The sequence below is a fragment of the Dermochelys coriacea genome, chromosome 8 (assembly GCF_009764565.3).
Source record: "Dermochelys coriacea isolate rDerCor1 chromosome 8, rDerCor1.pri.v4, whole genome shotgun sequence".
Lineage (NCBI taxonomy): Eukaryota > Metazoa > Chordata > Testudines > Dermochelyidae > Dermochelys > Dermochelys coriacea.
The window spans coordinates 77795179-77810443 of record NC_050075.1 but is presented as its reverse complement, the minus strand read 5'-3'; the positions used below and the strand labels follow the sequence as shown (position 1 = coordinate 77810443).

General features: G+C 38.9%; 1 protein-coding gene across 6 annotated transcripts in view; it reads right to left on the bottom strand.

The window, feature by feature from the left end:
• LOC119859674 overlaps positions 1–15265 on the bottom strand; it is a 200533-nt gene that overhangs the window by 163394 nt on the left and 21874 nt on the right. For 5 of the 6 annotated variants that reach the window (XM_038412045.2, XM_038412048.2, XM_043520192.1 and 2 more), the window contains one exon: positions 7510–7631. In XM_038412045.2, coding sequence (XP_038267973.1) covers positions 7510–7631 — 122 coding nt within the window. Of the gene's footprint in view, positions 1–7509; positions 7632–15050; positions 15193–15265 lie in introns of all 6 variants that reach the window. The other variant, XM_038412044.2, reaches the window with a different exon arrangement.

Below are 15265 nucleotides of genomic sequence, written 5' to 3'. Positions count from 1 at the left end.
ATATGGAACCTTTGAAGATAATCCATATGTTCAAGTGGGCTTTCTGTTGGTTTCTCCAAGCAGCTTCTGAGGCATTTAAGTAGGGGACTCTTTAGCTAAAAAAGATCACAAAAGGGGAGACATGAGCAACAGGCTATGAAATACTGAAGATGAGGGTTTTAAGGCATGTTTTTCCTGAATAAAACGCTAAGATGGATAGAAATAATCTGAAACCACTTAAGATTTATGAAGTCTCTCTCTCTCTCCCTGTTAATTTTTTCTAATACTTGACCTTCTTGTTCAGTTATCTCACAGGCCAGTATTCCAATATCTACCTGTTTTTAACAATGACCTCTGAACAAAACCTTCAGTGTTTTTAAAAAAATGGTTGATATTTATTTTTTAAAGATGTAGCTATTGCAACATACACTACACTAAATTCCTGGGGAACCATGTCAGTCTGCAAAATCTCCAGTGCCTCCCCCTACTTCATCTCCCTGGAGTCACATGTAACCTTACTAGTTGGAACTGTATGTAACCACCATCATAGGGAATATTTTCCTCCTACATTTTAGAACAGTATAATTTATAACATGATATTAAAACCAACATAAATTAGTAATTCAATCCCTAATTTCCAATTTAATGAATTAGAGGCTTCATTGCATTATTGTTTTGTGCCACTAGATCAATCATTTGGTTTACAAACAGAATGATTTCTTTATTAATCAATAAATGCATATTAAATAAAGGTATCTTACATAAAATTATGCTGATATCTCACAGGAGCCAGCATGCAATTATTTAAAATATTATTTTCTTAGTTTACTCTCAACAAAATTAAATAAGAATATGAAATTTGTGTTTTCATTTTAAACTCCTTTTAAGAGGACAGGGATGAAGTTATTGCCCAGTGGCAAATGAGGAGCACTTATCAAGATAATTATTTTAGGATTACAGTTCTGGGCTTTATACAATGTGGTTAAGGATCATTTTGGACATCCACTGAGTAGCCCATAGTCAAAAAAGGGCATGACAAACAAATGGCACAATTATTGTATTTGGGTACTTGCAACACTCTTTCAGATAAGAAAGAAAAAGTGAATGCAGGCTACTTGGGGATGAATCAGCCCATAGTATTTATTTATTTAACAGTTGTAAAAAATAATTCATAACTAGAAGAATTCCACCACAAATAATTTCCAATCTCTGAAGAAGAAAAAGAAAAAAAAATAGCCAACCCCCAAACCCACACACACTTCAGGAGTGTTCCCTAATCACATACAATTTTGATGTGATGCTCGAAACGCAAGTCTCCTACTCAGGAAACTACCTTTCAAATTAACCAAACCACTTATTAAAATAGGCAGAGTCAGGAGGGAGCCAAAAGATAGATTTTTTTCATGACTTTTAACATGTTGCAAACTCAGTCCTTTATAATACCTCTACAATTCTTTGCTACCCTTGTTGTTTCAATATGCTCTTTCTCAAAAAAAATTGATTTTGGGTGAGAAGCTCACCTGTTTAAGAATTGTATCTTAACCTGCTAGTAAAATAAAAAACTGCCTACTCCAAACATACATTTATTAGATGTACAGGCACACATTGTGAACAGGAAAACAGATGCCCTTCACTGTGTCACCTGAATTCACCTTTGACTGGCTGGCACTGTAGTCAGAATGGGAGCTTGCAGTCTAAAAGTCATTCATGGATTTTTATTTCCTAACATGAGTTTTTACTGAGTTTTTCCTCACCATCCTTCATGTGGGTGTACTATACTCTTATAATTATATAATTAGCATATTCAGCACCTATTTTCCCCTGGTCAATGGTGTGAAATATAAATACAGATATGCATAAAACTATGTACTTGGCAAGTGAAGAAGCACAGCCGTTTAAAAAAAAAATCTGAATCACTGAGTATTCCCACATTTGTAGCCCAGATGATGGTCTTGTACCTAGATGCACTGATCTATCACCATCATCAGAACAGTTTTTCTTGGTGTGAGTCCATCACTTTAAAATTGTGGCAGACTCATTGGTACAATGAGCTCTTGCACTTGGGACCTGCATAAATACCATATGCTTTACTGTCAACCACCAAGGGACAGACATGTTTTGGCAGCCATAAACAGGCAATAAGACACACTCCTTGCCTCACTGCCAAGTTCTCAAATCTGCATTTTAATACTTCAATAGCAGCTGCAGAGGGAATCAAATATGGCAGAGGAGAGTTTGAGGATCTTATAGACTACTACAGAACATTGCAGATTATCACATAGGTCAACCACATTGTTCAGCAAATAGCACTGTATGACTAATTCATAATTCAAATTGTGTGATTGTGGGTTTGAGAATTATTGGACTGTAAGAGGTTACTCCCTCACACCTCATATCAAAGGAAGAAGAAGGGACAAAAAGTCTGAGAAACAAACAAACAGATTCTGTTTCTATTTTGGGCAGTTCCCAAAGTTTTAATCATTCCACTCTTGGCAGGCAAGTCAGCAGTCCTATTTCTTCCACAACAGGGTCCAAATAAGCCATTCTAATTCCTCCTTGCGAGTAGGGAAAATATCAGAAGAGTTTTGAAGCGATAAAATCGAAAGGAACCTTCGCATTTAGGTTCAGATTCGGATACTCTTACTCACGGTGAATAGCACCTTATTCTATGAATAGCCCCATCAAAGTCAATAAGATTAGTCCTGGAGTAAGATGCTACTAATCCAGAGTCTGGGCTTCCAATGTTTTAGAGAGTAATGTTTCTGCAGGGAATGATACAGATTATCTACTTTGTTGTCAAATTTCTTCCTGTTATGAGTCAATATTAGACTTGTTTTATTTCAGGAAAGCCTAACCCTGGCCTATATAAAAGTTTTCTCCTAAATATACTCCGCTGACATGCTTATTCCTGGAGGCCTGTTTAATTATCCAAAATGTAAAAGAAGGTGGAAGAGCTCCGTTTGAATAGGCCTGATGCTGCCTCAGCAATTTCTGCTCCTGGCACATGCTAATTCAACAGCCACTGATCATTTGGAGTTAAAGTGCAAGCAGCCAGCTGAATAGGATGCAGTTGTTCTTATTCTTGTGTTGAATATCAGGGTCAGAGGTGCGTACTAGATAACACATAGCAGATGTAGGGAGAGTAAAAAGAATGTTAACTTATGGTGACCACCTACATTTAAAGGAAATAGAAGGACTGTAGGAAAAAATACAAGGAAAGGTTATTTTTAAAGGAACTGCATCATATAATATTTTTGGTACAAAAATCATACAAAATACGATATTGGTATCACAGTGCAGGATCCATTAGGTGAATATTGCAGAAATACATAACAACATCCACCCTATACTGACTTTATATACCAAATATGGGACCTCTTTAAAACACTAGAAGCATGATCCCCCTATATTCACTACAAACCAGGGAGGAAAAGTTATGTTTTTACCCTGTCCACATGTTCTATAGCAGCTTTGTCATGGAGCAGCAGAATGGCAACCCTGTAAAGGTGAGATGAAGAAAAAAGAAAATCTGATCTGAACTTGAAGGAAGATCTTCTGGACAATTATCTAGATAAATAAATGCAGACACACCATTCCACTTGAATAGCCACAGAACAGAGATTCGACATAGGAGAAGAGAATTTTATGAGCAGTTTTAGCTGCTTCATCCTGTTTTCTGACCCTGGGCTGGATCCTCAAACCTGCTCCAGCTGTGCAAAAGGCCCCTCGTTATATCAAATAGGCAGTTGAGGATTCCTTCAATAAAGGCATACAGAGTGACAAATTTATGTGATCACTACAGCTAGCATAACTTAGAACAGTTACTTGGCTGCTCCAAGTTACTGAAGGCTGTTTCAGACCTTGGCAGCCTCACAACTGGGAGAGAAGAAAGGTTCCACCTGAATTGAGGATCTTATAGACTACTACAGAACATTGCAGATTATCACATAGGTCAACCACATTGTTCAGCAAATAGCATTGTCTATTGCCTACATTTAGGTATTGCAAGAGACAGGTGTGAAGAATGTAGTTATTTTAGGTATTAGCAATAAGTAAACAACCTACTGTACTTTAAGGGAATACAAAAACACTTAAACAATTTTAGATACAGCAGCCACCTAAAGCTCTTGCTTTTGTTTTTCCTGCCAAGAGACGGTTGTTAAATATTCTGAAATTCTATAAGGAAGTTCATATAAGTTGTAAAGACAAAGAAGTCTTAAAGCACTCTTGATTATTTTGCTAGAGGATGGGAAAATGTAAACAAACCTTGATTGTAGGAACAAAGATGCCTAACTACCTCAGAACCAAATGTACTGTCTAAATAGGTTAAAAATAATCGTGCAAGTCACGATTAAACTTTTCCAACAAAATATGGGAAACTTTGTTGAAAATATCAATAAAAAGCCATTCAGCTCAAAGTACATAGTTTATCTGTGACACAATTACTGGATTTTTTTAAAAGTAATGTATGTAGAAAAACCTAAAGGAAGAACATAGGTTAAAGAATAGGTGTAAGGAGGCAAGTTCCCCTAGAGTAAAAAGTAGTGAGTAAAAATAATGATATATAGATGAATGAATGACTTGATGTCATCGACTAGTACTTGCTGTCTATTTTAGAATGAATTGTTCCATTCATTTCTATGAAAATTTTGTTGTGGTATTGAGTATGCAATTCAACTTCCTGATTTGGTGAAGTAACAATACAGGCAAGTAAATATCCACAATACTCAAGTGGTATCAGACCTCTCCAATGCTGTTTGGAGATGCTGATACCCTACTTTTAAAAGGCCTAGTTGCCTCATTTAGACAATGGGTTGAAATGAAGGAAAGGAAAATTTATACTGAGGGCCCAGAAGGCCTTACAAATTCTGAGCTTCTATACAACATATATCACATCTCAAGTAACATTAAAAATCAACTCCCCTGATTCTCAGAAAGGGAGAAATATTCAAAATTATTTGCAATCTAAAGAAGTCATTCTTTCTCACAATCAAAACAATTCGCAGAAACAACTCCTAGTCTATTGCTAAAGCTTGGCTGAAACAATCTAGCAAATCATTTCTCAGAATGTGGAAGGGAATGTATCCCCCTCAGTTAACTTTTGGGCTGCTGCCACTTTCCATTTTGGCAACCAAAGGAATGTTGTGGGCACCATATAAAGGCATCTATGGCAGCCTGAGGGTTAAAGTAGACATTTCTTATCTTTGACAGATGGTTAATTCATGGTCATTATTGCTAAATTCAATTGCTTAATAATTTAGATATGACAAACATGTGTGTAGTAATGTTTGCCAGGGCACCCTTCTAGAATCCCAGGATGCAATAACCCCCTCAATGCTTTCACCACACATCCCCATGCTGAGTATGACAGATTGAAACAAATGCAGCCTTTCTGGATATTTTAACTCCCTAACACCACTCTTGTTACATTGTTGTGTGTTCTGAAAAACAATGAGGAGTCTGGTGGCACTTTAAAGACTAACAGATTTATTTGGGCATAAGTTTTCGGGGGTAAAAAACCCACTTCTTCAGATGCAGATTTTTTCTTCAGATGTTTTTTTACCCATGAAAGCTTATACCCAAATATCTCTGTTAGTCTTTAAGGTGCCACCGGACTCCTCGTTGTTTTTGTGGATACAGACTAACACGACTGCCCCTCTGATACTGTGTGTTCTGAGTTACTTTTGCTAGGGCTGCCTGAACTGGCTTGACTAAAAATAGCATTTTAGTCAGTAAACTTAATAAAAGATCAAATTTTTACAATGGTCTCAACTTATCCTCCAGTTTTACAGCTGCACATATTAACATTTAAGCAATCTTATTACCTAACTTGCAGACATAGAGCCTAATCCCAAAAGGTGCTGAGTATCAGCAGCTCCCATTGAAGTGATGCTCAGCACCTCTCAAGACCAGCCCATAATCAGGGAGGCAGATGTATTAGCATTTGCACCAACAACTAATTGCACTTGTAATTCTCAGCCTGCAATTAATTGTAGTCGCAAAGATGGAGCCAATTATATAGGCAGCCTTTTAAGTATCAGGCTCTTGATGTTAAAAGAAATAACAGGCTATTCCGTGCCCACCCCCTGCGCCAAACCCAGTCCATTTTATTTTATTTTTATTTATTTATTTTGAGGGGGAACAGAACACAAATATCTGGCAAGTATTTCTTTAACAGTTCATTTTTCTCTGCATTGCCTTCCTTCAACTAATACAGGCAACAGAACATCCCTCTTCCCCACTTTGGCACCAGAAAGCACCTTACAATAGGAGACTTGATCCAAAGCCCAATGAAGTTTAAAGACTCCCATTGACTTCAAAGGGCTTGGGTCAGACCCAAAGTCAACGTACTAACATTCTAGCACAAAATACCAAGCCACAACACTGGCTGAAATCCATATAATTTATATGTTGTTGCTAGAGCTGTGCAAAACATTCACACAACTCCAAAAGCCTGAAAACTGCTTGCTCTTTTGTTTCATTACAAATGAGAAACAGAGTCCAGGTTTGCAAAACATTTTGCCAAGGTTCACTAATTTATTTAGCTGATTTAGGCTAATTTATGGGCTTTGTATCGAAATATGCTAAATGTGTGGCTTTGACCACAAAAACCAGGTATAACTCAGTAGCTTTGGGTTTCCTTTCAAGATCTTAAGTTTATACGTTTCCTGTACTTTTTCCCTCTCTTTAACCCACACTGTGTCACTTTATGCCTCTCTCTGCAAAGCCCTGATATGTAATACTTTTAGTACGTAAGCTTTTTGGGACAGAGGTCTTGCTTTTGCTTTTTGGTTTGGTGCCTAGTTACACACCATTGTCACTATAGAAAAAATTATACTAATAAAATAAAGAATGATAAAAAACAATTATAATAAAAGGGAAAAGTCACATGCTGTTTTTCCAGTGTGGCTACTAGTCCTGCTCACAATTCTGGCAAGCCAGGAAGCCCCAAGTAAATATATGAAACCTAAACCTTACTTATTAGTTTTCAGTTGTTATAACCATGGGGAAAACTGAACCCAAACCCTTCGTATGTTCCTGGCTTGTGAACACATTAACCAGTTCTGACATAAAATAATCACCATATCTACTTCAAATTAAACAAGAGCTGTGGAAACCCCTCCAAGTCACATCTCGCTCTTATTGCGTAGTCCACAACACACAAAATCATAATGGCTTTAAACTGTTGTCACTTGGGATCTGATCTTGCAAGGTGCTGTGAAGAACTGAACACTCTAAACTCCTACTGAAACTAATGGGAATTGAGGTACACAGCACCTTACAGGATTTTCTCAATATCTTGTGGGATTGGGTCCTTGGTCAATAAGTGATCTGACATCTGGAGGTTTTAAACGACACCTCCTTTTCTCTCCCTCAACTTGAGGTTGTAACCATATGTCTGTAAAAGGTTTACAGAACACAAATAAAACCAATGGAAGCTCATCATAACAGTACACCAACATATGGTGTACTGTGCAGAGTGAAAGACAATCTAAGATGGAAGAGAATATTCTGCATTAGTTCCCTCACCTTTTGTATCCAGGTTAACACACACTTCTGGTGAGCAATCAAGTTTTTGCAGTCACAGAAGTGCAGCAGAGCGTCACGACCCATCTCGTCTCCTTCTCGACAGATAAAGCATTCTTTTGACTCTAATTAAAAAGATTAATAAAGTAAGAGAACACATCAGGTTTGCATCAATCATAGCCCATGTGGTTCTTATTATTGCAATTAAAAGTTATCTCCTCAAAATTGTTGGATGAAAGTGCCATTGTCTACAATTGAAAACACATTGAAGGGAGTTTTCCAACTTATTCTATTTTAAACAGTCAAATTTAAAGAACATTGTGGAGATAATGTGTTCAAAAGGGTCCTTAAAGGCAATCTATCAGGAAAAATACATTTCTGTCCCATGAAACCCCCTTATAAAGAATGTGCATTGCGCATCTTAGTGCTTTTTGTTTTAAAAAAGAATGAACATTTTGGGCCTAATTTTTGAAGGTGCATCAAACTCAGCCTCTGATATTGAAGGGGTAATTTAGAGTTCAGTCCTGCAACATGCTGAGGCCTTAAACTTGCACTGACATCACTGGGAGTTAGAGTGCCCAACATTTCTTAGGAGTGCTCAGCACTTTCCATGATCGAGCCTTTACTGTGCTTAAGTTCTTGCACCCAACCAGTCAAATTTTTAGCTGGTGCAAATTGGCTCTGTTCATGTCAGCAGAGTGTGGTCATTTATATCAGCAGAGAATTTGATCCTCAGTTTTTCACATCCAAGCTTTTGCACCCACATAAACTTGGATTTGTGCATATCTACTGCATTTGCAAGCATAAATTAACTATTTTTTGCACATGCAAAATCTTATGTGTATAAAGCTGTGCAATCCAAATGCACACAAAATTGCACCTGTTGTTTTAATTAATTTTGGAAATCTGGCTCTTTATGACTTTCTTCGAAGTTACAGTTTCGAATTCTGCTGCAAACCATAGTTTTAATGACAGGATGATCAAATAAAGTATGCTAGTATATGCTGATGGCTTTTTAAAGCTTTCTTTGTGTAAACCAGCTTTTTTGTTTTTTAAACTGCAGCTCTTGTATTTGGCAATGGATGCAATGGCTTCATGGAATTCTGCTAAAAAAATATCCAAAATGCAAGTATACTTACATACTCAGGCACTAATTTCTGAAGTAGTTTGCTTGACGCCATTTAAATAAAGCATTGAACATTGGGAAAGGAATCTCTTTTCCAGAAACAAATGGGAATGAAACAATTCTTAATATGTAATGTATCACAAAAGAAAAACCCCAGTGGAAATCACAGAGAAAATACTTGGATTTTTGTGAAATGGGTGATAAAAGGCCCCTGCCACCTCTATCTGCACTGAAGGCTGCTCATCCTTTTGCCTTTTCTGGTTTCTGAAAAACAACTGTCCCTCACATCACATGTTGCTGCTCTACCGGCAGTGGCGGCACTGTGGATTAATGTGACAAAATGAGGATAATCAATTTCAATCTACTCAAACACCTTTTAGAAAAGTGCAACAGACATCATGATTTGTACTACAGTACTGGCATCTAAGAGGGCCACATTTTTTGCTCAGATGTAAGCACCCAACGCTCACTGACTTCCACGGAGCCATGTTTACACATCTGAGGGTAATTTGGCATTTAAAGAACAATCATCTGTGAAAAAAAGAAATGTGAGAAAAACAGAATAAGCACCTATACTCAGTGATGAGCTGCCAAAAACTGAAGAACTGGTTCCTTCAGTCGCTCCGGGTCTTCGGCGGCACTTCGGCGGCAGGTCCTTCACTCACTCCGGGTCTTCGGCAGCACTGAAGCACCTGCCACCGAAGTGCCGCCGAAGACCCAGAGTGAGTAAAGGACCCGCCGCCGAAGTGCCGCCAAAGACCCGGAGCATCGCCGGCTGAGCGAAAATTAAAAAGGGATTCTCAGCCAGGGGAGCCTCCCCAGCTGGGAGCTCAGGCAGGCCGGACAGGACCGTCCTGCGGTCTGGATGTGGCCCTCGGGCCGGAGTTTGCCCACCCCTTTAAAAACCGGTTCTAAACCGGCTTCCAAATTCAATAACCAGTTCGTGCGAACCAGCTCCAGCTCACCACTGCCTATACTTAAATGGCATAGGGAATGCATGGGGAAACTCAGACACTGCTGGCAAGTGGAACTTTCCTTGCAATGGCCACAGTGAATATATGTAGTTTGCTCAAAAGCTTGTCTCTTTCACTAACTGAAGTTATTCTAATAAATAGTATTACCCACACACCTTGTCTCCACAATGAATTTAAAGAAAATGAATTTCAAAGAAAATGTAGTGAAAAGAGAAGACATGACCCTTGATAGCTGATAAAAAGCCTGTTTATGCCTAATACAGAGGATCAATTATTGAAGAACAGTTTTCAGAGTAGCAGCCGTGTTAGTCTGTATTTGCAAAAAGAAAAGGAGTACTTGTGGCACCTTAGAGACTAACAAATTTATTTGAGCATAAGCTTTCGTGAGCTACAGCTCACTTCATCAGTGAAGTGAGCTCTAGCTCACGAAAGCTTATGCTCAAATACATTTGTTAGTCTCTAAGGTGCCACAAGTACTCCTTTTCTTATTGAAGAACAGTTAAATGTAATCCATTTAATTCTGCAAGGTGTCCAACAAGTATAGTACTGTGCTAGGTAAGTGCTGGTCATGCAAATTAAAGCTGCCTGGGAACATAAAGTACTTTTGACTTGCACTTACAATTTTCTGAGTTCTCAAAAACTTTTAGAGATGAGGATATGTTTTACATTCCCATTGAGGCTATTTCCTTCCCTTTTCTACATTGTCTGCCACCCTTTGGAAAAGCATCTCCTCTCTGATCTCCCTGAATATTTTTGAGCTGTATATTCATATCTAGGAAGGAAAAACTAACGCCATATTTATTCCTGGGTGTAAAATTAAACAAGGAGTAGGAATGGGCAACCTAATTAAGAGAAAAATTCCTAAGTGGCCCAAGACTTGGCCATTGATCCTGAGGAAGAAAAGGGGAGTAAGAATTCCTTTTACACTCTGTGCAGGCCACCTGGACCCTTTTCTATCCTTAGTCCATGTAGAAACAACTATAGAATAGGCTTTCAAGAATTTATATGTGATTTTAATTGGCTCTAATTTAAAGTCTAGAGAGAGTCAAAGTTAATGTAATTTACTCCCTTAATGTGCATTTTACTCAAAATTAAAATACCTTTTAGATTCATATCTATTCATAAACATACTCATACACACCCCAACTTGAATAAGGCACACAGAGTCTAAATGAGTGCATGGAAATCCAAATTATACATCACCCCTGAATTTGGCACCAAGTACCTAATGAAAATTTAACAAGTTAGGTAAGGATTACGATCTAAAATGCAATGACTAAAATATATATATACAAAAAATTAAGAGACATTATGCTGGTTTAGTTAGCATACCATGTACCTGTGTCTAAATACAGATGCACACAAGGGCAGGCAATCATCAGTTTTTTTATAATTGTATAGATTTCAGCGAAGAGGGATATTGCTATATAAAGGAAGTCTCCCTCCCCTCCATTCCCCGAACAGCTCTCCAAAGCCTAAAATATGCCTTTTCCTATTGCTGTTTTTAGCCAGAGCATCAATAATTAAACAGGCCATGGTCAGGGGCCCCAAAGCAAACATCATTGGGGTTCTGGATGTGCTCCATGCTTTCTTCATGCAATCCTGCAAGATGCCTAAAGCCGGAGCTTCAGTCCTGACTGGATCGGCAATGACCCATTAGAAACAATAGGGGGAATGTTCAGATTGGATGATGCATGCTACTTCACTTCTTTTTACTGGAACTGAGGCACACTACAATCTGAAGCTTCTGCTGGTTTCCTTGGTTTCTCTGAGGCACTCAGACACTACATTGTTGAGCAACACAAGAAGCTATATGAATAAATGATAAAAAAATTTCCCAATGTAATGGCTACTAGAAGAAGTATGCATTATGGAATTAATGTAGTGACATGTCTGGATATTATCGCCACACACTCCAGACTAAAAAGTCCCTCATCTTTTCTTGACTTCCCACTCTTTCCCTCCTTCTTCCTAAGAGCCAGTCTGAAAGTCTGGCCCTTCATGGATTAAAAAAGATACATATATTACCATGTGTAGCTAGTGGTTTGGATGTAAGTGAACAGATGTAAATGGGTTATATAGCTTCCAGCCCAGAATGCCACTATGTATTTTGAAACTGTAGTGGGGTGTGTATGCAGTATGTTTAGTGATACTGTCTCACATTCTCAACCATCCACACATTTTATTTGTCAAATGGAGACATATGGCATATAAAAGATTTGTCTGGGTTGGGGTAGATTTTTCCAATATTACCACGGAATATAAAAAGAAAATTGCTAGAAACCATTTGGTCACAGATCAGTGTTGCCATTATTTGTGCAGCTGGAAAAATGGATGTCTCTATATTCTTCCTATGCTTACCAAAGATCTAGCCAGCATATAACAGAAAAGCACATGCACACTTACTGCCACATCTCACTAAGTATGAATCCCTACCCTCGACACCAAGAAGGTAATTGGAAGGAAATTGTTGCAACACACTTTCCAATGACTTGCCTGTAAGAAAAAACGACCTCAACTGTTTATGCCAAATCATTGGCACAGGCAATAGTCCAGTGGAGTTCAGTCTAGACACTGGAACTGCTAACACAATATGTTCTTGCCTAAGTATAATTTCATTAGTTACCAAGTGAAAAAGGAATGAGGGTGTTTCAAGACATTTATCAGAGTGGTAGCTGTGTTAGTCTGTATCAGCAAAAACAATGAAGCGTCCTTGTGGCGCCTTAGAGACTAACACATTTATTTGGGCATAAACTTTTGTGAGCTAGAACCTGCATTCTAGCCTATGAAAGCTTATGCTCAAATAAATGTGTTAGTCTCTAAGGTGCCACAGAGACTCCTCGTTGTTTTTTTCAAGGCATTTAGTATATAATATCATCCATGTGTGTATATTATTTATTAAGCACCTGGATTACACCTGTCACACAAAACAAATAAAGACAGCCCCCACTAATAATGTATTCCACGTATTACACACACATACAGAACACTATTTGTTAAGTATGGATATTGCATGGTACAAGACAATCCCTGCTCATAGCATTCTCTGTATGTTTGTGTACATATACAGAACAAAACAAATACAGTTACAATCTAAGAAAAAGGCAAAAAATCAGGCAAACATACACTGAGAGATGCAGCAGATAGCAATAACTTAGAACATTAGTTATTATTAGTATTATTAGTTATGGAGTGGGAATGGTATAAAGTTGATGGAAGTTAGTTAATGCTTTTGAGCCACACAGAAGTGGGTTTCTCATAAATATCATAAAAACTACATTGCAGCAGCATTGAAGGGTACTGCTTCCAAAGTGCTATGCAAGGTTTTATAGCAACGTCACTCCTAATGGGCTGGATACTCAGCTCATGAAAATCAGCAGCGTTCTGTTTACTTTCATGGTGCAACACTGATTTACACCAGCTGATAATATGGCCCAATGACTCTAATGGGACTCATGTGGCTAAAGCCTTCACAGAACAATTTAATGATATATAAAATGAACTGACAAGCCAAGAAATTCAGAATTAAGGCTGCTATTCCATCCATATTTCACCCCATGGCACATTGCTGTAGTAGTCTTGATATCATACAAGCTGAACACTGAAATGAAGTCAAGTCCTTACTCAGGAAAACTTCCCATTGACACCGGGGAGACCCCTACTGATTTCAAAAAGTTTGTCTGAGTGAGGAATGTAGGACTGGGTCTAGTAATCGGCCTGATATCATAATTTATTGACTTTTGCCAATTTAAATTGGATACCAGATTATAGTTCTCATCCTGCAATGGCTCCTGTTTAGGTCACAGGCTGAAATTAGATGAGGATCTAAACTGCAAAGTTTGGCTCTGGATGCAAAATTCCCTAAATGTGATGGTGTTGATGGTAAATAGGAGACTAAGGATTTTGAAGTGATGTAAATTCCATTTTATATATCTAAATCTACAGGGCCAGATCCACAGCTAGCATAAATTGATGTAGCTCCTCTGACATCAGTGGAGCGACACAGATTTACACCAGTTGAGGATCTGGCCTATTATGGTCTACAGTCTCCACTGAATAATTTAACAATTCTAATACTAATAAGGTGAGGTATTAGGGTCCAATTGAAATCACATTAAAGGCAGTGGAAAGACTGTCACTGAACTGGGCCCCAGAGGTGAGAAAATTACTAGTATGTGTAAGGAGAGAAAAATTTGGGTCTCAGATGAATGCTATCCTTCATAATGGAAAATCACCTGGTGATGGGGTAGACTAGGCCCAAAGATCCCCTGCTGGAGGCTTCAGGGTTCGTCACATCCATGCCAGGAAAAGAGTGAAGGAGAGGTCCCCCAAGTGGCCTAGAGAGGTTGTGAGGAAGCAACCAATCAGACGGGCTGCTGGAACGGCCAATTGGGGGGCAGGAGGGCCATATAAAAGGAGCTGCAGAACAGAGAGCAGTAGTTAGTTTCTGCTTAGAGCTGGAGAAAAAAGGACTGTGTACCTGGCTGGAAGAAAAGCAGTGCCACAGACAGCTCATTGTGGGCAGGGATTGGGGGAGTGAGAGGCTCCTAGCTGGCTGCTAGGATTGAGCCAAAACCAGTTTGCTAGCAGGAACCAGGGGAGCAATGAAGGAGCTCCTGACTGGCTGCTGGGACTTAGTAGGGACTGAGTCCAGGAAGGGCTGCAGGAAGATCGTGTCTTCAGGCAGGAAGCTCTGGGGATTTGGCTGTATACCAGGGCTAGGACTACTTAAAGACTGAGCCCAGGGAGGACTAAAGACACCACCAGAGGGGTACTGAGCTGGGCCCTGGTGGATGGTATACCCTGGAAGGGGGTCTGTTCTGGTTCACATGCAGACAGTGCGAGAGATTTGGCAGGAGGACTCAGCTATTGAAAAAACTGCCTGAGAACCTCTGAAAGGGATCACCAGAACTGAAAGGACACAAACATCCAGTCAGAAGGGATGCTTGCAAAAGGTGGGTGCCAATTCCACTATATACCTTTAATACTAGTGTTATTTTGTTCTTTGTATTTAAATTCCTTTTGTGCTCAGTGAAATTCAGACACAGATGAGAATTGTACCTTCATCTTTACTTTGTGGCATCTCTATTTCAATATTCCAAACCCAGCTACTTAATAATCCACCAGCCCCCTACTGTGCATCTGTCCTCCAAACCTTAAGTACCTGTTCTCCCAAGCTCTACTGAGCCCAAATGAGTTTGTGCATGTGAATTCTATTATCTACATAAACAAAAAACAGAATCTTATGCCTGCACATGCAGATAACTGTGCTCAAAAACAATCTATACGTCTGTGTGCAAAATTGTTCATGCACAAACAGAAGCTCTATAAAGGGCCGTTTGTCCCTCAAAGTTAAGGCTTGGGAGAAGAAGTTCCCAGGGCTTGGAGTAGGTACAATTTTCTTATGGGTTTGATTTCTAGACAACTTTAACCTCTGAACAAACCTGCAGAGGTTGGGTCACTCTTGCATTTGGATCCTTCAGGATTCCCTTGGCCTTATTTAAAACAGGAGCATATTTGCAGTCTGAACAGTAGAATGTACAGAAAGGGAAACCCCACTTTACTAGTATAGAATATCCACAGTATCTGAAAGACAATGGTAGCATATCAGATCACAGATGTTTGCGTGAAAATTTACCACTTATCCACCCAAACTGAC